The 24644-nt window shown below is 47.1% G+C and overlaps 1 protein-coding gene across 1 annotated transcript in view; it reads left to right on the forward strand.

The window, feature by feature from the left end:
- The first annotated feature begins 286 nt into the window (after nucleotides 1-286).
- The window catches only part of YWHAG (tyrosine 3-monooxygenase/tryptophan 5-monooxygenase activation protein gamma), a 42367-nt gene continuing 18009 nt past the window's right edge, over nucleotides 287-24644 (forward strand). The window contains exon 1 of the mRNA XM_075904956.2: nucleotides 287-547. Coding sequence (XP_075761071.1) covers nucleotides 461-547 — 87 coding nt within the window. The 5' untranslated portion in view covers nucleotides 287-460. The remainder of the gene's footprint in view (nucleotides 548-24644) is intronic.

Consider the following 24644-nt stretch of genomic DNA (forward strand, 5'->3'; position numbering starts at 1 on the left):
ACTCGGGCCTGCTGGCTGTGCCCGGAGCCCTGCAGGGGGGAGGGGGCGCGCCAGCCTCTCTGGCACCCACAGCCTGGGGGTGACACTGAGCCCGGGCCGGGGGGCGCCCCGGAGCGGGGCGCGCTGGGAAATGGAGTCTTCCCCGGCAGCCTGGGGCTGAGTCCTGCCCCGGGGCCGAACTGCCGCTCCCAGAGTGCCCCGCGCGGGAGAGGCGGGGGAAGGGGGCGGTGCCGGGGAGAGGCGCGCGGGCAGGGGGCGGGGCCGCAGGGGGGTTGTCCTCGTCGCGGGCGGCGCGCGCACAGCAGCCGGGTGCAGCCGCCGCCGCCGGAGCCGGAGCCGCAGGAAGAGGAGCCGCCGCTGTCGCCGCCTCAGCCGGAGCCGCCCCGCTGCGCGCCCAGGGAGCCGCCCGCCGCCTCCGCTTCGCCCGCGAGCCCAGCCCCGCTGCGCCCCGGCCGGCACCATGGTGGACCGCGAGCAGCTGGTGCAGAAAGCCCGGCTGGCCGAGCAAGCCGAGCGCTACGATGACATGGCGGCCGCCATGAAGAACGTGAGTCCCCCCCCCGCCTCCCCGCTGGGCGCTCTCCCCGCGGGGGGGGGGGGCGCCTCGCCCGTTGGGGGCCCCAACCCCCACAAAGCCCGTTGGGGTCCGTGAGCGGGGCGGCGTGGGGCGGGGGCTGCGCCCCCTGGCGGGTACTCCTCGTGAAGAGGGGGAGGGGCGGGGACCGCTGGTGGTGGGCGGGGGGGGGGAGGGCGGGGCAGGTGGTTCTGCTCTGGCGGGAACCGCTGGTGTGTTGGGGAGGGAGGGGCGGGGGCTGCGGGCCTCTGGCGGGAGCCGTTGGTGGGTGGGGGGGGCTTCCCGGGCGGGGGTCTCTGGTGCTGTGGGGGAGGGCCGAGGAAGGTTGCGCGTCCCCCCCCCCTCCAGGCGGGGGTGGGGTGGGGGCGGGGGCGCTGCCTCCTCCCCCGCACGAGGCCGCTCCAGCGGAGCCTGGCGCTGAGCGTGGGCTGTGGCTTGCGGGGCTCCCCCGGCTCGTGTCCCCTTTGGCTCTTCCCTCCCACCCCCCCCGCCCGGCTGGGCTGCCCCCGCTCTTGTCCTTTTGCAACCCGGCGTGGGGGGTGTCCCCTCCACTCTTCCTCCCCGCCTTCTGCGCCTGGAGGGGAGAAGGGATTTGGGCCCCTCCCCTGGCTGGCCGGGCTTGCTTAGTTAGCATTGTCCCCTTCTGAGGTAGGGCTGGGAGGGGGAAGCGGTAGCGCAAGCGAGGGGACATGGGTAAGAGAGGGGAAACCTCCAGCATTGCTCAATGTGGGTGACTTATGGCTCAGCTCTCCCATCCCATGTGTTTGAGGGAGGGGGGGGGGGGGGGAATCGGTTTGTGCTGCCTTCTCTGCAGGGTTGGACAAAGCAGTGGAGCTGCAGTCCTTTTTTCCCCCTGCCTTGTATCTGGGCGGTGCCCTCCCTGCCAGTTTTTTCCCATTAGTCTGCTCTTCTCTCTCTTCTCTCTCTCCTCTCCCCCCCCCCCACCCAACATCATCCTCTGCCACCTCCCTTAAACTGCTTCTCCTGACAGGTCTCAGTGAGCCTTCTTCTGGAACTTTAGATCTTTGGATTGTACATATAAAACCTCATCTTGGAGATTGACATGTATGTTATCTCTAGCAACCTATCTCACATCATTTAAATCTTTCTTTCTTAGAGGTCACAGTGAACCTACTCAGGGGAATTGATAATTGTATGTGCAATTAGTAAAAATCATACTGAGGAATTTTAATGCATGTCTTTCCCTATAGCTATTAAATTCTTCCTAGTTTCTCTAATGCACCTCTTTTTCCTGTTTCTGCCTGTGGCACATTATCCTTTGTTTGGGGGGGAAAAATACATGTCCTTCAATTATTTTATTTTTATGATGTTTGTTTCAAAATTTATTAATTTATAATTTAGTTTTGTTTGTTTTTATACTCCTAAAATAAAGGCTCTGTATTTAGCAGACTGATCTGATTTGTGATTATTAAGGAACATTAATACAGACACATTTTGAAAATCAATAAGTAGAAAAATCTCTTATCTGATCTTGCAAACAAAGCAATCGTGGGAGGCAGTATCAAGTCATTCCAGAAGATTCTGCATTTGTCATATTGCAGAGAGGCTAGACTGGGTGGAGGGAGGGAGGGGTAGCTTTAAAGGGGAAAACTGTTCTTTATATTTGCCTTGTTAGTCAGGTCTGAGCCTTTAAGAGAGAAGCTGGGTGTCCTCCCTTGCAGAAGAAAAGTGAATGCTGATCTTGGAATGTCGCAGTCTGTGTAGGATGCAGCTATCTGTGCCTGTATTGCACCATTTTGTCAATTACCTTGCATTTTTTTGAAGACAGAACTGTCAAAGCCTGACAGAATGGGGAAGGAGATACGCCAAATGAAATATGGAAAAATCAGAATAAGATAATAGCTTGACAGTATTCACTGGTGCTAATATCTGATGTTCTTCTCTACCGCAGTATGAATTTTATGCAGTTCTGAGACTACTGGCAGCTTTAGTTATCAGTTTAAAGCAGCTGCTTGTTTTGAGTGCAAGAATTAAATCTTTTATATGGGTAATTATTACTATGGAAGAAAGAATGTAATATGGCTGAGCACTTAACAAATGGAAGCCTTCTCACAGTATTTCATTTCTACCAAAATTTCACTGGCACACTTACACCTTTTCTAGATTTAAAAGAAGAATTCTCAGTTAATCAAGGACAGGGTTAATCTTTTATTGGCCATCACTGAAACAGCGGACTGGCATAATGCTGCATCTCCAATTGATGCAGTTCAACTAAAACTGATTCACATTGGGACTTGTTTGTGCTAAACCCTGCTTCAGCACATGAAAAGTAGATCTTTGTTCTTACAAGACTTGTAAAATACTGCTTAAATTTGAGCTCAATCCCATTAATGTACTTGTCAGATTTAGTTGTGCTTAATATTTGTCCTGTCCAGTTGTGCAGGAGGCTTATGACCTCTCACTCATTTCTGTAGCAACACGTGGGTGTCTTAAGTAATGAAAGAAGCTACAATGTACCCAGGTGGTAGCAAAGAGGATGCAAGTTGTATATGTTCATGGTAAACCTGAAATAATGATTCAATTGGATTAATATTCTCCCCAGAAAACTACCAGTAGGTCTCTTTCAGTTGTCCTTTCACAATTGGTGCATGTCACTTCCTGACAGGTAAATAAACTTTTACATCAACAATTTCCTGATTTTATAAGACATTAAATATTTGTAGTGATTGTTCAATTAGCTATGGCTCTCGAGTTTGCATTGAGCACTAGATATTTGAAGCATTAGCTTTTTAAAATGGCAATTCAAAAATTTTATTATCAGTCACTTAATGATTGATGGTTCTATGTGATGCAACTTCCAGTCACCTAATTCAGTGAGCACCAACATGTACTATTTTGGAAGCTCTTAAACGCAGGCATTCTATTAAGGGCTTCAGAATCAGTCTGCTACATTAGAATCCTGATTACATCACCCAGTGGGTAACCATCAATGTGCAAGGAGATTGTACTCTTCAGGCCTTCTGAAAATGCTTTAAATAGAAAAATGTACTGAATGAAAATGCAGTCTCTTTATTCAGTGTTTCAACTCTTGACTCTAGTAGGAACTGTCTATATTAAAAGCAGGATTGTAACTTGATAAAACCACTTAACCCGTTGATGCATTAATGTGCAGGGCATATGCAAACTGAACTTGTTAGTGATTCCTGTTTAAGCAGGTCAGTATTGCCATCCAGTCTTTGAGTTCTATATGGTTATTGAAATGTCCCATTAAAGTGTGGTGTACTGAGTTGCATTTGCCATAGTGGATCAGGGTAAAACTAGATTCTTGTAAAGCTCCTGGTGGTTGGTCTGTCTCTGGAGTAGTCTGTGTATTCTAACTATTCAGTCAGTCATAATGTTAACTTGTAACTTGATTTCTAGGAAGCCACCTAGAGAAGTTTTTTTTCTCCTTGAGTAGACTACTAAGTCTGAACAGAGTATCTGTATGGGCGCTTATGTCACTGATACAGTTCCTAAGTGGAAGTTTGAGCTCTTTTGTGTTTGAATTAGGGCTCTAAAAGGCTAGCCTTAACTCAGAGCTAACTGTTATACAACTGCTTATTCCCTGATGGATAGATCAATATCCATTAACTGTGATAGTGGTATTGCCTATGCAGGCTTTTCAGAGGTAGCATCCTTCCAAGTCATTAACTGTTCGGGGAATTGTTTCCAACTTCGGGTATATAGATCTATATCGCTGTTTTCAACCTATTTCTTCTGTTCTGACCGATAGGAGTGTCTTTCAACAGATACTAGCAATCTGTAAACGTCTGAACAGTTTTTGGAAGCATTTTAGGGCTTCAGGACTGGTCTTTGTGTTCAGTGTCCTGTGAGCTTATTTTTATAGGGACTGCATTTATGTAGTATGTAATAAGAGCAGTACAAACCGTTGTAATTTCCAAGGAAATTAAATTATGCCATTTTAATAGTGAATCACCTTCATATTTGAAACAAAGAGAAATTTGCTAGTCTTCACTTAATTTAAATTCATGGACACTAATAAACCCAATATGAATGTTTCTCTGGGAGAAGGTGTCCCCAATACTGTTCTTAAAGGAAATCCTCAAGCTTTGTTTAATCTTGCATGTAAATTGATGGAAAGAATGGATTTAGGTGTGTGTTTAAGTTTTCCACTAATGTCCCTTGTTTGTTTCTCCTATTACTTAATTCCATGTGTCTAAATGTGCCTGTATTCTATAATAGTATTAGGGCATAGTGTGATAGATGGACCCTATGAAATTCATGGTAACGAAAACTGTCACAGACCATGAAGTTGGGTCTTTGAGATTTCACTGGGGGGGAGGGGGTCAGAGTTTTTAAAATTAGGGGTCCTGACCTGAAAAAGTTGCAGAAGGGGTTACAAGGTTATTTAAGGGCAGTGATTCCCAACCATTTCTATGCCACAGACCAGCAAACCCATTCACAAACTTTTGGCAGACTGGCAACATTGTATTTTAATATTCATTATGCAAATAAAGAACATGCAGATATGCAAATAAGATGTAGCTGTCTGCCTTGCCCCAACTCAGGCCCTTGCTCCCCAGTGCCTGACACCCTTTGACTCCCACCCTTAAAGCCCATGCCAGCATCCTCTTGCCCCGTGATCCCACCCCTTTGCCCACACCTCCACACTCCCCAGAGTGAGGTTGCCTTCTCTAGGGAGCATGGCTGTTACTTGCCATGCAGGCAGTGGGAGTGGCCCTCCTTCACGCCCGTTCCTCCCCAAGCATGTCTTAAAGCCCCATTCATGGGGTGGAGGGGGGGAGCATAGAGCCCAGGCTGGCTGCCATTACTGAGGACAGAGGGAGACTCCTCCTATCGCTGTCTAAGACCCAGTGCTGCCACTGGCAAAAGCGGCCATGTAGGCGGGGGACTGGCTGTTGGTGGCGTTCATGTTCCCTAAGGATGTAATAGTGTAGTCAATTAACCAATAAGCTAAAGCTTATAGGTTATGCTTAAACTACACACATTTCCCCCTCCTCCTCCAGCCAGTAAATTTTTTTAGCAGGCTGGCCAGCAGCCCAGCTCAGTTATGGTTCATGCTGGGTCTGGGACCTACCCACACTGTGGCTCTGCATTTAAAGTGTATTAGGAGCCAGGTGGGTAGGTAGCCTATCTCAGTTCCGGTTCGCGCTGGATCTGGTAGCTCAGACCCCACCCCAAGACAGGGGCTGCTTCTACCCCACACTGCTACCCCTTATCAGAGGCATCAGCACAGGGCGACAAGTAGCTGCTCTGCAAGAGGAGCTGGTTTTTAAACTGGCTCCCCTTGTGGACTAGCTCCCACCTGGCACCCTACGCTGCTGCTGGTCCTGCCCCCAGGGACTAACCGATTAGTTGAGTAACCTCATGAATTCTTTTCAATTAACTGATATTTAACATCCCTAGTGCTCCCTCCTCCTTCACGCCTCCTCCCTCCCCAAGCGGGGGGGGGGGGGGGGGAGGAGAGAAGAGATGCTTCCTGCTCCGCCTCCTGCTGTCGCCTCTGCCATGCAGGACCTGAGCCATAGTGAATAGCTGGCTTCAGCTTAGGCAGCCCCTGTAGCTTGGTAGCCAGTGGTTCGTGGACCAGCAATTGGGCTGTTTTAGGTTCATACCATACTGTGACATCATTATTTCTTCATTGCTGCTGGCAGAGGCTCTGCCCTTTGAGCTGGGCTCGCAGCCAATAGCTGCAGCTCTCCAGCTTCCCAGCTCTGAAAGCAGTGCTGCAGCCAGCAGCCATGCAGAAGAAAGGGTAGCAATACAGCAACCCACCTACAATAAATGTGATGCCCTCCCTTCCTTTTTGTGTCAGGACACCTAAAATTACCCATGAAACTTCAGATTTAAATAGCTAAAATAAATGAAACTTATGATTAAGAGGCTATGCCCATGAAATTGATCAAAATAGAGTGAATTTTGTTGAGCTGTAGCAATAGATTAGTAATAACCTATTAGTAATAACATAGTGCATTATACAAATACATAAATATTAGACTTCTGCTTGAAGCATAGAATCTCTCTACTGAATTAAGAATAGAACACTAATAGCCTACAGTGAGAGGGGAGGTCATAATAAATATGTTCTTGGGAGGGCCTTGTACCAATTTCTGCTGTATAGGTTGGACCTCCCTGGTCTGGCGCTGTTGGACTCTGACTGGTCCCGAATGAATTTGCCAAACTGGGGAGATCCCCTACCCCTAGGGATGTTAAATATTGGTTAATTGAATAGTCACATAACCACATGGATTTGTATTGGTTAGTCAACTATTCTATAGTCCCTGAGGGCAGGGCCGGCAGCCACTGTGTTAAGAGGCAGCAGCATGGGGTGCCAAGTGGGAGCTGGTGCACAGCAGCCCCTGTCTATGGGAGCATCTGAGCTGCCATACCCAGTACAAGCCAGAAATGAGTTGGGCTGCCTGGCTTCTAATACACTTTAAATGAAGAGCCACAGCAGGGGTAGGTCCCAGACCTGATGTAAGCTAGGACTGAGCTGGGTGCTGGCCAGTCTGCTAAAAAACTTACGGGGGTGGTGGGAGGAAATGCATGTATTCTATAGCATTTTTGCTAATTGATTAATTGACTACACTATTACGTCCCTACCTGCTGCCAGCCCGCAAGCCTATTGCCTGCTGTGGGTAGGGTGCCCTAGCAGGCATCCTGCCTCCCCACCTCTTGCCTAGCTGCTGCTAGCTCCCTGGATGACCTGCCCTCTTGCTCCTGTCACAAGGCTCTGGCCCTGCATGCTGTGGGACTGCTGGGGCGGCTGCAGGGCCTTGGCCCCAGGCTGCTGATCCTGTTGCTCCCACCCCCAGCTGGCCCTCCATCCCATAGGCTCCTGGGCTCTCTGGTCCACTAACACATCTGTGGTCCTTGCTGAACCAGGGATGTTGCCGGACCGGAGTGTGCCAGTTTTCGGATCTGCAACCTGTACTAGTTTGCTAGCTTCTCACTGGTTCTTAAGATCTCAAATATTAATTGTATTACAAAATGTTTGGCTTATTGAAAGATCTCACTGAAGAGCAAAAATCTACAGAGGTATAGTTAAGAATAGTTGACTAATATAGGCTGTTCCAGTTCCAAGGGTCAATGTGGAAAAACATAAGTGTGGGTGAGAGATGAAAGGAATGACTAGGCAGGAATGAGTTGGTGGTAGGGATGGGAACAGATAATCAGTTACCCGGTAAGCATCACTCTTACGTGATGATGCTTACTGGGTAACGGTTAACAAGTTCTCCAGCCTGCCACAGGTGGAGCATTGCTCCAGCCAGGCTTGGTTCCCCTTCCTGGGATCCCACTTAATTAACCAGTTAAATGTTGGGTTAACATAATGTTTAAGTGGTTAATTGATTAATTTGGGTCTTTCATCTGTACTTGGTAGGCATGGGGAAGGAGAAAACTAGAGGAAATATGTCAAGTGGAATTGTGCAGGGCCTGGACTTGAGGGCGACTAATTTTTATATTTGTGCCTTCCTCAAACTGAAGGGAAGTGAAAGGTGGGGGAGGTGATTTTAGCCATAATGAGAAGTAGGGAAGTCAGAGGGGAAGTGGTTGCAGAGGATAAACTGGAGTGAAGTAGCAACTGTTCTTTATATCAGGACAGAGGAGCATCTACTAATGTGTAGTCAAGTAGTAAGATTATTATAATGCATAGGCACTAAGGGCAGAATTAAGGTTAAAGTACAGAGCAAATAGTCTTAATATGAATTCTAGAGGACTCTAACCATTATGGTTGTGTAGTTAGTCTTACATGTGAAAGCACCAAAGTTGTTTTGTCTGGAAATGGATGACAGGAGAAGGATCACGTGAGGATTACTTGTGTTCCTTCCCTCTGGGGCATCTGGTATTGGCCACTGTCTGCAGACAGGATACTGGGTTAGGTGGACCTTTGGTCTGACCCAGCCTGGCTGTTCTTATGTTTTCACAGGTGTAAGGAGCATATAAAATCATAGAGCTGGAAGAGACCTCAGGAGGTCAAGTCCAGCCCCCTGCCCAAGGCAGGACCAATACCAATATTTCAGGTTCTCTGTGTTAAAACTCTTCCCCATGACCTTAGCGCATGTCCACCTACACTAGTGTGTAAGACTTTCTTGAATACCATTTGTCTTCTACACCTGGTGTCCCCATTGTTTGGTGTGGATCGTTCACCAGTGAGTGAACTAATGTTAAGGACCCTTTCTCCAAATTCTGCAACTTTGAAAATTCTCTTGTGACTCTTTTGCTGGGGTGATACTGATGCTGGGTTCTTGTCTGCCATAAGAAAGGTCTTTCAGAGATCATGCATCTTAAATGAGTGAGGTTGCTATGAGCCTTAAGAAGGCGCTTACAAATAGTTAAACTTGACAAGATGCGAAGCTCCTGAGCCTGATATGCGAACACTCCCACTTGTTGCAAACTGTTAGCTTCTCTTAAGGCTTAATTTTTGTGCTGCTGTCTTGTTTCTCTGAATCCTTTTGAATTTCTGCTCCCATCCTTTTTCTGTTTGCTGAAGTGAAATAATGCAAGGCAACAGGGGGTCATGGAACACTGACTCGAAATGCTATGGCATAGCTACTTAATTTTTTATGAAAAGCCAGTATTGGATGTTGTGGCAAATTGGGCAGCAGCATTAAGTGTGTGAAGCATAATTTTACTAACCTAGCTAAAAATGAAGAAAAATCACTTCCTTAATGTTTGGCTACCTATCTCATGCAGCTGCAGGAATTGAGACTGCGGTGGAATCTGTGGAAAGGTATGCTGTAACTGTAATCTCTTCCTGATCTCTTTTTTGTAATTAAATTTGTAATACTAATGAGAGACTGACAGGGGGGCGGGATCATGTATCTGGACTGGATTGGCTAATTGGTTAATAAGCTTTGGGGGCAGCCAAGTTAGTCTGTATGGGGGAAGGGACAAATGGTCTGGTAGCACTTTATAGACTAACAAAACGTGTAGCTAGTATCATGAGCTTTTGTGGGCACAGGCCACTTCAGATGACTGGACATCTGAAGAAGACAAACTCTGGTCATCTGAAGTGGGCTGTGCCCACAAAAGCTCATGATACCAGCTACATGTTTTGTTAGTCTATTATAAAGTGCTACCAGACCATTTGTTTTAATTGGTTAATGTTATTCAAGGGACTAAAAACACTTGTGTAGGCACTTGGTACAGTTGAGAGATTTTGTAACTTGGAAAAGCAGGCAAGGCTGCTCAAACTCAGTACTCTATAATCCAACAAATGGTTTATTTGCTTTATCTTAGACCAAGTCCTCCAAAAATAAACAAGACTGTCCAATAGCCATAGATCATCTCACTGTCAGTAAGAGGTAGTCTTACTCTTGTGCTCTGACATTAAAAAAGGTAAATACAACTAACAGGTTAGTGATAATCTCTGTGATCAGTCCATGGATGATGTGGTTGTTACAACTCTGCTTGAAAGTTCAGGTCAAGACAGACTTTCAGATTTAAAATCCCTATGGTCAGCCAAGATGTTTGCTTTAGAACACAACTCTGGGGGAGAGAAACGTACTAGGGTGGTAGTTACTTTAATTTTGCTCATGTTCATGTTCTCTTTAAGGTGTGCTAAAGGTTTTTGATGACACCCACTGCTCATTTTACAGAGCAGGAAAGCACACACTAGGAATATTAAAATGCATTTTTTTTGTAAATGTGTAACTGCTCTCCTTGGCTACTAGCTCCTGCATGTGCCTCCCCCTCTCACATGGCTGCCTCTAAATCAGTTAGCAGTGCCATGGGGGGGCCTCCTTTTAATCTAAAAGGCAAGGTGGGGGTGGGCCTTGGGTGTAGCCCAGACTCCTTGGTTAACTGTTTGAACTTATACACTGTCACACCACTGTGTAAATAACACGGGAGCAGGATAGCTCTCTAAAAATACAAGTTACACTGGCTATCACCTTCAGCAGCCAAATCGTCTTCACTTGCTTACCTTCCAACAGAACTCCCCTGATTTTGGTTGTTTAACATATACGGGAAAATCTTCAGATTTATTTGCAAGACCGAAGCACACTGGATTTGTCTTTGAAATATATACCTGTTTACCATACTTAGCAGCACTTCAGTATGAGTGGCTTAGCCAATACAGTAATACTATAAAAAAATGAATAGTTAGAAGGTACATAGATCTTGAAGCTGAATAACACTAACCTAGCATGGCAGGATTAGGTGTAAGTAATGTTGGCTTAGATAAGAGACCTGCAGTTAGTCAGGAGCTATTGGTGGTGATTGCATATAAGAATGAGGAGGGACTCTATCAAAGTGAGCAGAATATAGCTTTAGGACTGTGTTCTCCAACCTTTTTAACCACAAGATCACGTTTTCAATTTAAGTGCAATGTAAGATCTACCACAAACCCTTACCCCACTTCCTTCCTACTCCTTCTTTGAGGCCCTGCCCCTGCTCCGCCCCTGCTCCAAGGCCTCACCCTGCTCAGTTCTATCCCTCTTTCTCCCTCATCCTCACTCACTTTCACCAGATTGGGGTAGGGGATTGGGTGCAGGCTATGGTCTTGAGCCAAGGGATTTGGAGTGTGGGAGAGGCTCCAGGCTTAGCCCAGGGCAGGGGATTGGTGTGTAGGAGGGGTTTCAGGGTGCAAGCTCTGGAAAGGAGTTTGCATGCAGAGGGACTCACATCTGGGCAGGTTGTTGGGTGCAGGAGCAGTGGGGTTAAGGCAGGCTTACTCCTGCCCTGGATCACTCCTGAAAGCAGCTGGCATGTACAGCAGGGCTCCATAGTGCCATGTGCTGCCCCTCATCTATAGGTACTGAGCTCGCAGCTTCTGCTGGCCATGGTTCCCCATTATTGATCAATGGGAGTTGCAGGAATGGTGTCTGCAGGCAAGGATAGCATGTGGAGACCCCCTGCTCTGCCTCTCAGGGGCTTCAGGGACATGCTAGCCACTTTCAGGGACGGCAGTTACCACAGGGATAATTGCTCCAGCCATGACATTAGACATTTTAAGAACTCACTACTCGAATTAAATTTACGCATAAGAGAAAAGGAAAATTATGAAATGGACAGATCAGTCAAAAAACCAAAAATAACCCAGTTTGCAAGCAGTAACAGAAGTAACAACCACCCCCCAGGTATGTGTTGGGTCAGGAGAGGAGAGTGAAGGACTGTGTGTTTGTGAGTGACAGATACGCACAGAGTGTGAGACAGTGTTTTGCATTGCCAAGCTTGCTCCCTCCCTTCCTTTCTCTCTGTGTGGAGATGGGGTACAGGAGTGGGGAGAAGGAGTACATCAGTACCCCCTTTTCCCTCCCAGACCCTGCCCAGAGAGCAGGAGCAGCACGAGAAGGTGGAGGTGTAGCTGGAAGTGCCAGCACTTGAGAGCTTCCTGGCCAAACCAGTCAGGATCATCTGTCAGGCTCCAAGATCTACCGATAGGTCCCGATCTACTAGTTGGTGACCACTGCTTTAGGACGTGCTGGAGCAAGCTACACTTCTAGTTTACAAGAGCAGGAGACTCCTTCCAGCTTGGCCATGACATTCATATAAAGTCATTCTTGGGGAATAGACCCTGTGTGTAGAATCACCAGAAGTCAGGTGTGGGCTTGAGGTGAGCCCTGCCTCAGTTTTTTCACTTGGGTATAAACAAATCCGAGCATGCTTTCTAGGGTTAAAATACCCTGTTTAGATGACTTCATCTTTTTCTGCTAAAGACAACACACAACTAAAGTCTTTTCTCATTGACTCTAATTACAGTGAACCACCCAGGATCACACTCAGGCCAGATTCCATCTGGGCATTCAGCCACATGCCAGTCTTCCCCCAACAGTGGGTTCTTTGCTGAGCAATTCCCTAGAATCACATGGTGAGGAGGGTGTCCAATGTCAATTGCATTTTCCTGGACTGCCTTGGTCCTTTGCCGTGGGTGCACCTTCTGTCTTTGGACTGTTCTGTCCTTGCACCTCTGTTCTCCAGGGAGACACGAAAGTAGCTTTCTAACCAGTGCTCCTGAAGAGGAACTGCTCTGCTCTAGGGCTCTCATAAGCCTTAATTAGATAAGGAGCTCCTGGACCTAATAAACTGCTGCCCAGCTCGTTAGACAATTGACTATCCAAAGATGGAGCTGAGGTGGCTCATTCTTAGAGCCTGTTACAGGTCAGCTGGATGTTGCACTCCCCCTCAAGCCCTTTTTGTCCTTGCCATAGCCCTGGCTGCTGCACTGGTGACAGTGGTTCATATTCCAAACCTGTGAAGTTACAGCAGAGATTAAGTGAATTTCAACAAGAAATACACCCTTCAACATTCAGCTCCACAAACCACTATAAACCAATCTTAAATTGATTACAATTCCTTGTGCAATTTCTCTTTCTACACAGACTATTAAACAGAAAACCCAGTGCCAATTAACCACTAAAACGCATCCTGTTGAGTTTCCATGCTATATTATAACCTACATTATTTGACACCTTTTACTGCTACTGTTAATTTGTCCTATGTGGCTTAAACTCAGGACTTCATTTTGCTCTTTGGCTTTTGGCCAAACGGGCTTCTCAAACTATGAAACAGACACTGTGGATGGTGACTTCTAGAGATGTTATCAGTTGCCAGTGGAGGCATTAAAGGCTAAGCCCAGTATCCTGGTGAAAGACTTAATGTTCACTATTCTAGGTATAGGAAGGTGGCTACTCCTATTAGTCTGTGGGCCCTGCTTGTTAGGCCTTGGTGATTTCAGATGGGACAAGGGAAAGAATCCAGTTTGTTCTGGGCTCAACTGCTAGGAGCAGGACTCTTTCTCTTAGGCATTTTGGCTCCCCAACTGCCACTCTTCTTTGGCAAGAAGACCTCTCTCCTCCACTACTGGCTTGTCTGTCATCAGGCTACTCAGTTCCTACCTACGCTGTAAATACCATAGCAAGTGACTGTTAGCAGGCCTGTCTTGCTTTCACCTCCGTGGTTATAAACAGGCGGTGTAACTCCTGGGTTGCCCTTAAATTCAAAAAGTGATCTTCACGTAAAAAAATTGGAAACCATTGCACTAGGGCAGTGTTTCCCAAATGGTGTTCCGCGGAAAATAAGGGTTCCGTGAGAATTCCATTACAATAACACTTTATTTAAATTTTTTTGTACACATTAAATGTGATTTTTGTTTTTAAATATGTGCAATTAAACTAAGTGGTATTCTCATGACCCTGTTTAGCATTTGTTTATTATTATCCTTACTTATTTGTGGTCTACTTTTTTCAGCTCCATATGACTGTTGTTAAGGATTCTGCAAATTTTTTTCGGGTTTAAAAGGGTTCTGTGGCCAAATAAAACTGGGAAACACTGCACTAGGGGGGTCTCACTGCTTTCCCAGTCTTTCTGCTTTTTTCCTTTTCAGAAAGCTACTTTACCTGGACTTTCATGTCTTTCTCCCTGCCTGTGTATTTTTGGATGTCTTCAGAGCCTGCTGCCATGCACAGCTTTCCTTAAATGCAGCAGTGTGAAAATGGCTCAATGCTGGTCAGTTTCACCACAACTGTTAATAGTCTAATAGCATTTTTGAATAAAACAGCAATATTGAGAGTCCTTGATTAATGCCAAATAATTGAACAGACAACACATTCTTTTGCTACTTGGTGTATTGGAATGGGGGTGGGGATTGGAGAGACTCCTCTTAGATCTTTCTCTTAAAGTGAAAGATTAGAACTTGAATGAAATGAATGGGTCAGCTTTAGGGCTGTTCCCTTGAGTAGTGAAACTGACTATGACAGTGTTTGTTTCAAGCTCAGACTGCTCTACCGCTCATGGCTGGGGGAGCATATGTTACTTGCTGTGAACAAAAGATTTTCAAGACTTGATACTTTATTGTGCCACTTTATCAAAGGAGTTGATGTGCTTCATATAAACAAACTAATTGTCTCAAGGCAATAAAACCACTTTAGAGAGTTAACAGGCAAAGGAAATTGTTAATGATTCCAGACAAGCATGGATAGACAGAACCTTGTTCTGTCTGCAAGGAGTATACTTCCATAAAGGCTTTGGGGAAAAGCCTAAAACTATCAGTTTAATTTTTAAACTTGGTATCTTAAGGATTCTCTCCTTCCCTAAATCAGGCAACATTCTTTGAGTTACTTGGGTTTGGACAGAACCGGTAATATTCTCAAGTGTAAAGTACTCAGATTTTCACACTGAGGCTCTAAAAAGATTGAGGAAGCATGTTAGTCATTGTTAGCTTCCTGTTTTGGTCATCATGTCATGTGGCTATGCTCTTGATTTCTAGCCTTTAGCTTTAGCAAGTGTCAGATTAACCCTTAGATGCTTGTGTACAACTGTTAGTGTGGAGTAGGGACTACTTGGTGGGCTGTCATTTCATCCTAAGTAAGGCTGTTGATCTCTTCAAAAGAAGGCTAGCTGAGCAAACGTGAATATTGACACAGGGATTCTAACTAGGGATGCAAAATCCTGTTCCGTGTTTAATGGATTGGGGGGGGGATGGGTGGTGGGACTGCTATAACAGGGCTGGAGTAGGGCTCCCCTCCCCCACCCACTGGGGATCAGGCTAAAACAGCAGCCTGGCTGCTGCAACTACTACTTCTACTCCCTTCCTCCCCCATGTGGCTGCTGGCTCCCAGCTTGCATGTGCTGGGAGCCTGCAGCCCTGCTTGCGGGGCTGGAGCAACCCTCCGCTGTTGCTGGGCTGCTTATGGGTACCAGTGAATTGTTACCCGGTGAGTGGCACCCGTTAAAGATTATGCTTCCTGGGTAATGGTTTAACTGGATATTTATTAACATTCCTGTTTCTGACTGGGCTGCATTGCTTTCAGCTCATGGGCATCTTGATGAAAAATGACTGTTGCAGGCCTGCTGATGGCAGGGCTCGGGGGAGAGCAACAGCACCGGGCTCTTAAATTACTGCCAGAGCCCCTGGGCGGTGCACTTTGACCAGTGCTGAAGGGGAGGCTAGTCCCAGCCCTGCTCCTTCTGTCTGAGACCCCAAGTAAGACTTGTTGTTGATAGAGGGGATAACGCGTAACTTATGCAAAGCTTGAAGGCAATCGAAATTAAGAATGGAATTCTGCTGTACTTCTGCATGTTATAGTTTCAGGGTGTTTTGAATAGAGAAGTGAAAGGTTAATTGGTTAACTGGTAACCATAATCCTAACAGGTGATGCTTACCGGTTAACCAGAACTGGTAAGCCAGTGGGGGCTGGGAGCTGGTGGCAACCCCAGCATGGGAGCTGGGAGCCCTGCAGGCTGAGGGCTGCTCCAGCTGGGCTAGAGTGCTGCTTAGCCCGGATACAGCTTAATCAGTTTATTGGTTAAGTATTAGGTCAACTAACCATTTAACCAGTTAACTGGGACTTTTACATTCTTAGTTTTAAACCTGATTGTGGCTGTCACATTTTTCCGGTGTCAATATGAATATAGTAATTGGTGTAGACCAGCGGTCTCAAACTCACTTTACCTTAGAGCCAGTGCTAGTCCTCAGATCCTCCAAGCAGGTCAGCAGTCCCCTCCTCTGGCGGGATTTGGGTTGTGTGACTTGTGCCTGCAACCCCATGTGGGCTGGATTGTGGAACTACTTGGGCAATAGATGGCCTGCAGGCTTTGAGTTTGAGACCCTTGGTCTAAAGCCTGGCCAAGACCATGTGTATGAGCCCCCTCCTCCACACTCTGAACAGTGATTGAATGTTCACATTGTGGAACGGGTGGATTTCATAAATATGCATTTGGGACACAAACCAGCTGAATAGTGACTATGCAACTAACTTCTTTAAGGAGTGCTTTCCCTGCACATACTGGCTTATTCTTGCTGAAGAAATTCATAATTGCTTAACTTCTTTAGTTAAAATTATTTTTGGACTAATTAGCATGCCCCTCCCTCCCTCCCTGCTTTTGTATTGCCTTTTTGGCTGGTAAGTGTAATCGGCGGTATGAAAAATAGTTCATTATATCAAATGACTTCTAAAATAACTCAACATAAATGAGTAGTTGCAACAAGAGTGGTCTTAGTATGGCATTTTCAAAACCACTGATTTACTTCCTTAAAAAGTCTTAAAGGTAAAAGGTCTCTTACGGGGGCGGGCGGAGGGGGGAGAGGGGGGAACTGGATAAACTATCCGCAAGTAAGGATTTCACTGACTCTCTCCAAAGTTACTATCAACAACTGCATACTGAGTCATTGCATATATTTGTACTGAGCTGATGTCCTCACTGAAATGCTTGAATTGGATGTCTGCCTTGGGGTGGTGATGAGGCAGAAAGCAAATGGTTTATCAACATTCGGTGGCTCCTTAAGGCTTTTAAAAATTTAGACTGCAGTTCTCTTCACGACAGTTCAGTTGTCTTTGCAATGTGCCTTGACACTTATGTGCCACTGTCTTTTACTGACTGGTATGGTGGAGCTGCCCTAGTATACATGAAATTGTTGCCTTTTAGTAGCTCTAGCATTAGAACCAGCTTGGGCAAATGCTGGCGCATGGGCCGGATCCAGTTCCCAGAGCTAGCCATGGCGGTCCACTGCTGCTATATTTGCATGCGCCTCCACAGGTGTGGGTGATTGCCGCTCTCGTTGGCAGGGAACAACAAAGAGGCCAATGGGACCTAGAGGAAATGGTTGCGCATCACCACCTTTGTATTGCCCATTCTTGCCTCCTGATGGCTAACAAGTATGGAAGCTTAATGGGGTGATATGTCTGATTACTTGTGCTTTTTGCATGAGTGAGGATCACTAAATATTTTGATATAGTTCCCGGTATATATTACGATGTTTCGTGTGAACAGCAAAGCATACATTTGAGACTAATCTGAGGAATTCGGAAAGTGAACATAATATAAGACTTTTTTTAAAGACATCCCTGCTAACTTGCAGCTGTTAATCCTTCTGAGGCTTACACTTCACTACAGTATTAAAACTAACTCTTATGAATTACAACTCATGTTGCACTAATCAGAGAACCAACTCTTGACTTCTGAACACTGAGGACATAGAGCTTTTATGTCTAATTGGTGTATACTGGCTTTTTAAAACTCTCTACTGGGAAAGCTACAACCTGCTATCATAAGTGGTGCATGACTGTTTCAAAGCTAAAACTATGACAGTGGCATCAAGCAGCTGAAAGGATAGGGAGAGTCCTCAGACATTGATTTATTGAATCTAAGCGCAGACAATAAATCAAAGGCTGGTGAATCAGTCACTGCAGCATCAATTCCCAGCATATTGGAGACAAGCCCTTAAGCTTGATTTGAACAAGGGACCAGTGGGCGCTCAATTGTCCAGATCACCCCCATTCTTTTTAAACAATACTGAAGCTTGAGAGAATCATCCTCCTACTTAAGAACAGTTGAACCCTTGCCTCTTTCATTGTGTAAAATAAGACTAAGCTGCAGGAAAAAAACGGTAAATGGACACAAACATGTCCAGAAGAATGGCTGTGCAAGATTCTCTACATAGTCTTGTGCATAGATCAGATGTCAGAGGACTGATTTAAGAGTAAATTAATTCCACTTAAGCATTTCTAAGACACTATGCAGAATGTATTTGAACCTGTGCTAAGGAGGTTTGTACCATGGTAATTTGGTAGCATTTTACAACAACTGCACAGATGTGAATGGTATACTAGGCAGTGAAGAACTGGGAGTGGGAGTTCTGATTTACTGCAGCAGGGTTTGCATAAAATCCTCATTCAGTCCTGTCTGACTGCATGCTGCTGCAGGCACAACCACAAAAACACTACCGTGGAGGAGCACAAGTGTAAAGTAGGTGGTAGGTGTAGTACACATTAAGTACCTTAGAAAGTAACAAAGTGCAAATTACAAAACCTTATAATTTGCCTACTTGAAAGGAGTATGAGGTGGATTTTTTTGTGAAATTGTCAGACAAGTTAGGGACTCTGTGTGTGTGTGTGTGTGTGTGTGTGTGTGTAAGGACAAGAACTGGCAATGGAACCCTCATCAGAAAAGGCTTGGTTTAAAAGGGGTCCGGGCCTAATCTAAACTAGCAGTTTTAAAAGTGGGTAAATTTTTAATCTGAATGCTTTAAACTATAAATCTCCTTTCTTGAAAGACAAGCCAATTAGCCCGTCATAAGATGGGATTTTCAGGTCTTCTCCCCTGAGCGCGCTCGCTCCGTGTCTCTCTGTCTCTCTCTCTCTCTCTCTCTCCTCTCCCTCTCTCTCTCCCCTACTGCTTCCCCCTCCTGCCTCTCACTCTCCCTTTCTCTCCTCCTCCTCCTCCTCCTCCTGCCTCTCTCCCCTCCGTCTCTCCCTGCCCCTCTTTCCCTTCCCTCCGCCGTGGCGCTCGGCTGAGTGTTGCCTGCTCAGCCTGGCTGCCGACAGAAAGGGGGGGGCGGGTGATGTACACGGCCGGGGGCAGAGCCATGTACGTCACCACCCTGCCTTCCCCTCCCGCCGCAGAGCCCAAACAGCCCCTTGCACTGCTGGCTCCACCGGCAGAGGGGCGCAGCACTCAGCTGAGCGCCAGAGCAGGAAGGGAAGGGGGGACAGTGACATACACAGCCCCGCTCCCTGGCCATGTACGTCAGCGCCCTGCCTTGCCCCTCCTCCCCCGCGGTGGCTTGGCTGAGTGCACAACACTCAGCCCAGCTGCCATGAAGGGAGTGGAAAGGGGGCGAGGCGCTGATGTACATCACCGCTCCCCCTTCCCATCCTGCTGTGGCGTTGAGTGCTGCGCCCCTTAGCCAGGCTCTGGTGGGTGAGCAAGCGGTGGCAAGCGGCCTTTTGGGGTCCGCGCTTCCTATCCATAAGGAGCGCGGACCCCAAATGGCCGCTTGCCGCCACTTGCTCCCCTACCGGGGCCCAGCTGATCATCTGAGTGCCACAGCAGAAGGGGAAGGAGGGCGGGGTGCTTACGTACACAGCCAGGGGTTACATCAGTGTTACAGACACTGGGCTACTATATATATGATGGGAGGAACAGTACTAGCACTCATTTCAAGTAATACCAGATACAATTGGTGCCATAATGTAGCTGGTCTTAGCTGTGTCTGTGATGACAGTGCATTTATTTGTCTTCTGCTCTGTTAAGCATGACAAGAATCTAGTTGCTAATGAGAAGGAATGGTCAAATTAAGTGCAGTATGTATATTCTGCTCTATTCAAAGTGCTGAACAATACTGTGCTCTCCTGTTGGGGGGGCTGTTCCTATTTCATACATTTTCAGCTAGGGTAGGATAGAAAAGTAAAGTGAAGCAGTGAATGAGTGGCAGAGCTGTTGTGGGAATGACTTTCCCTAGTACCGTGGTTTTTCAAACTGCGGTATGCGAGCTCTCATCAGGGAGCATACAAGAAAAATTTTGTAATGGCAGATAACACATGTTATTTAGTACTAGAAGTTTTACCTGGTGTTGCTCAGGTCCTTTTTTTGTTTGGAAAATAAAATGAAAATGCATGTGTGTCCTTTGAATCATTGCTCTGGTGTGAGGCTGGAGATGAGGAGTTCAGTATGCAGGCTGCACGGAGGAGAGAGGACTAGCTCCGCCCTACAGTTGTAGAGCTGGAAGAGAACTCAGGTGGTCATCAAGTCCAGCCCCTTGCCCAAGGCAGGACCAATCCCAACTAAATCCAGCTGAGACTTTAAATCCTCTAAGGATGGAGATTCCACCACCTCCCTAGGTAACCCATTCCAGTACTTCACCACCCTCTTAGTAAAATAGTTTTTTCTAATATCCAACCTAGACCTCTCCTACTGTAACTTGAGACCATTGCTCCTTGTTCTGCCCTCTGTCACTACTGCCCTCCATCCTCTTTGGAACCTCCCTTCAGGAAGTTGAAGGCTATCAAATCTCTTCTCCTCCCCTCCCCCCCTCTTCTGCAGACTAAACAAACCCAAATCCTTCAGTTTCTACTCCTAGGTCATGTGCTCCAGCCCCCATTCATTTTTGTTGCCTTCTGCTGGACCCTCTCCAATGTGTCCACATACTTTCTATAGTGGGGGGCCCAGAACTGGACACACTACTCCAGATGTGGCCTCACCCAAGCTGAATAAAGGGGAATAATCACTTCTCTAGATCTGCTGGCAGTGCTCCTCCTAATGCAACCTAATATGCCATTAGCCTTCTTGGCTACAAGGGCACACTGTTGACTCAATCCAGCTTCTCATCCACTGTAATCCCCAGGTCCTTTTCTGCAGAACTGCTACTTAGCCAGTTGGTCCCCAGCCTGTAACAATGCTTGGATTCTTCCATCCCAAGGGCAGGACTCTGCACTTGTTGGATCTCATCAGATTTCTTTTGGCCCAATCCTCTAATCTGTCTAGGTCACACTGGACCCTATCTCTGCCCTCCAGCGTATTTACCTCTCCCCTAGCTTAGTGTCCTCTGCAAACTTGCTGAGGGTGCAATCCATCCCCTCATCCAGGTAATTAATAAAGATGTTGAACAAAACCAGTCCTAGAATTGATCCTTGAGGCACTCCACTAGAAACCGACTGCCAACCTGATATTGAGCCGTTGATCACTGCCCCTAGAGCCAGACATTCTAGCTAGCTTTCTATCCATCTTACAGTCCATTTATTGAATCCATACTCCCTTAACTTGCTGGCAAGAATATTGTGGGACACATATCAAAAGCATTGCTGAAGTCAAGGTATATCACATCCACTGACTTCCCCATATCCACAGAGCCAGTTGCTTCATCATAGAAGCTAATCAGATTGGTCAGGCAAGACTTGCCCTTAGTGAATCCATGTTGACTATTCCTGATCACTTCCCCTCTTCCAAGTGCTTCAAAATGGATTCCTTGAGGATCCTCTCCATGATTTTTCTCGAGAGTGAGATAAAGCTGACTGGTGTGTAGTTCCCTGGATTGTCCTTTTAAAAAAAAAAAAAAAAAAAGATGGTCACTACATTTGCCTTTTTCCAATCATCCGAGATCTCTTCCGATCCCCACGAGTTTTCAAAGATAATGGCCAAAGGCTCTGACAAGCACCTGGCCATGGCGCCTGCTGCTCCAGTGGGCATATCCAAGTAGGGTGCATATTCCCCAGGTGTGGTGGGTCTGGGTTTGCCTGCCCCTTGTGCTCCCAAGCCGGAGTAAGGAATGGAGCAAACTCTGCACTTTTCCTTGCTCCCTGACAAAGGAACAGTCAGCAACATTCCTGTACAAATTGGAATCAGTTGGGGTGGGCAGAGAGCGGGCAGAATTTTAGGTCGGTCTGTCTCTCTCTCTCCCCAAAGGGAGTCTGGGGCAAGGGGCTGGGAAGCTTGGGACTGGGGCATTCCTAGCCCTTTCACTTGCCTGGTGATTCTCTTCTGTATGGTTTTCAGAAGAATCCCATTCAAGGCACAACCAAACCCTTACCTTAAATTATGATAACAGGATGCTATATACTAGGGATATGGTAGTGTAAATGATTAACCTTCAGCATTACAGGCAGGTTCTTCCTGCCTCCTAGCCCCACCCAGCAGCACGAGCAGGGCAAGTGGGAGCTGGTGAGCCCAGGGAGCTCTTATAAGCTGGTTCCCCACAAGCACCTGCCCCTCCCCCATGCTGTTGCCTCTGATGTGGGGGGAGATGCAGCTCCACAGAGCCAGTACACATGGAGAGCTGGCTTAAAAGGGTTCCCTGTGCACACCTGATCCCTCTGCACTGCTGGCTCTGCAGGACTTCCCCATGTGTAACCAATGAAATTTTCAGCAGTTACACATTTACCTGATACACACATTGTAACATCCCTACTGTATACCAAAGTTGGTGGTGCTAGCACTTACCATTTAGGAGAAGTTATTGGATAGGCTCCCTCTTTCAAATATATAGTAAAAGACTTGTCAGTCTTACCTTAGGTTCATAAAATATGTATCTCATATGGGGGAACGTAGTAGAGCACATTATGTGGAAAGAGGTATGCAGCCTAAAATGTTTGAAAACTGCTGCTCTAGTGCCATGTTCAGTTGGCTAAAATTTGCCAGTTATAGACTTTAACATCAATAAAGCACAAATGCACTTAAGCAGAGTTACTTCACTGATTTCCTCTGTACTTGAAGTGTTCAAGAATTGGAGTTAATGGCTTGGTCTAAAGTGTTTAAAAATACTCAGTACTAGACTAGATCCTGAAGACTTGAGACAGAATAAACTTAATGAACTTCCAGTCATACCTGTATTTGTCAGACCATTGCTAACCCATTTGAAACTGTCATCTAATGTAGGTCCTGATGTCCTGTGGTTGCAGAACAGAAATCCAAAGGCTTCAATACTTCTTCCTTTCAGCATATTTTTCACTTCCCTTTTCTCAGTGTAGTAGCCAGAGTAGAATAAAGTACAGGCAGTCCCTGGGTTACGTACAAGATAGGGACTATAGGTTTGTTCTTAAGTTGAATCTGTATGTAAGTCGGAACTGGCGTCCAGATTCAGCCACTGCTGAAACTGATCAGCAGCTGATTCCAGGAAGCCCGGGGCAGGGGCTTCCTGTAGTCAGCCACTGGTCAGTTTCAGCAGCGGCTGACTTGGGGACACCTGGGGCAGAGCAGCTGGGGTGCTGCTGGGTTGGTCCAGTTGCACCCAGAGCGGTGCTATGGGACCAACCGGCAGCGCCCCAGCTGCTGTACCACAGGCATCCGGAGCAAAGCCGCGGAGCACGGGGGCAGCGGGACAGCCCAGACGCGCCGTGGCTATCCTGGTGCCCTCGGGCTCCGTGGCTTTGCTCTGCTTTGCTCCCCGTCCCCCTGGTCTGCACCAGGGAGACGGGGAGCAAAGCGGCGGAACACGCGGCCAGCTGACAGCCCAGACGCGTCTGGGCTGTCCGCTGCCTGCGTGTTCCGCCGCTTTGCTTCCTCTCCCTGGTCTGCTGGAGACCAGGGAGAGGGAGGGCCCCGTTCGTAACTGCGGATCCGACATAAGTCGGATCCGCGTAACTCGGGGACTGCCTGTACCTCTGTCAGTCTTGGAGCCAAACTCCTGCTTCATACTAGTGGAGAACCTGCTCTCTTTCCTTCCCTTCCCCCCAAAGAAACAAGCTTTTCAGAGGACCTATTAGTTAATTTAGTAAAATAGTTTCAATTTTGTTCAAGTTTATAAAGCTTGTTTGTTCATACCTTGAACGAACATCTGACTCAGCTTTTCTTTAAGCAGTTAAATTATATATAACTTATGTTTTAAACTAGTGGTCACCATCTAGTCGATTACAATCAATTGGTCAATCCTGGGGAGACTCCCAATTGATTGATCTCTGGAGGAGCGGGGCTGCAGCCCGGGAGGGGAGGGAGATGCAAAGGTCTTGGTGAGCTGCTTCAGCCTGCAAGCATCCCCCTTCCCCCCACAGCTCCCACTGGGCAGTGTTCCCCATTCCCATACAAAGGGAGCTAAGGGCATGGCCCTTGCAAAGAGGAGTAGTGCATGGAGCCATGCCCCCCTCCCCCCAAGGGCCACAGGGGCATGTTGGCCCCTTCTGAGAGTGGCTTGGGGCCAGGGCAGGCAGGGAACCTGTCTTAGCCTCACTGTGCTGCCAGTTGGGAGCTACCAACCAGGGACCAGCCCCCCCAACCCCTCTCCCTGAACCATCTCCTGCACCCAAAGTCCCTGCTTCAGTCCTGAGCCTTCTCCCAGAGCCAGTACTCCTTTCCCCTCCTGCAACCCTGCCCCAGGCTCAGCCTGGAGCTCCCTCAGGCCAAGCTCAGAGCCTATGCCGCCTCCTGAACCCCAACCCCTGTCCCATCTGAATCAGTGGGGGAGGGCCTGAGGGAAAGGGTCCAGGTAGATCCTGGGTTTCCCTTCAATTAAAAAAGTTCTCTTGGGTGTAAAAATGTTGGAGGACACTTTTAAACTAACTTTCAAAGCCCTGCCTTGATTTTTCTTGTGGGAGAGCTGCCTGCCGAGGCCTGAGTGTCAGCACAAAACAGTTACAAAATTAGTGTGTACTTGCATGGAGGAGGTGTCTCCTTTTTCATTCTGGTGCGGCAGTCATTTGTCAGTTATCCTAACAGTGGCTTTCCCAAGCAGGAACAACTGAGGCAAACTTACAGGAGTTGCCTGTTTTCTATCCTGCTGGTGGCAAGCTGGCCTATTTTCAATAGCATGATAACAAGGTAGCAAAAGTATCACGTGCCAGAATGAAGAAAAGATTAACAGAGTGAGCAGGGGGGAAATTAAGATGGAAATAGCCCAGTAAATTGAAACAACTTCAGACTTACATGTATGAGCCAGAAG

The sequence above is a fragment of the Pelodiscus sinensis genome, chromosome 21 (assembly GCF_052426305.1).
Source record: "Pelodiscus sinensis isolate ZL-2025 chromosome 21, ASM5242630v1, whole genome shotgun sequence".
In the NCBI taxonomy this organism is placed as follows: Eukaryota; Metazoa; Chordata; order Testudines; family Trionychidae; genus Pelodiscus; species Pelodiscus sinensis.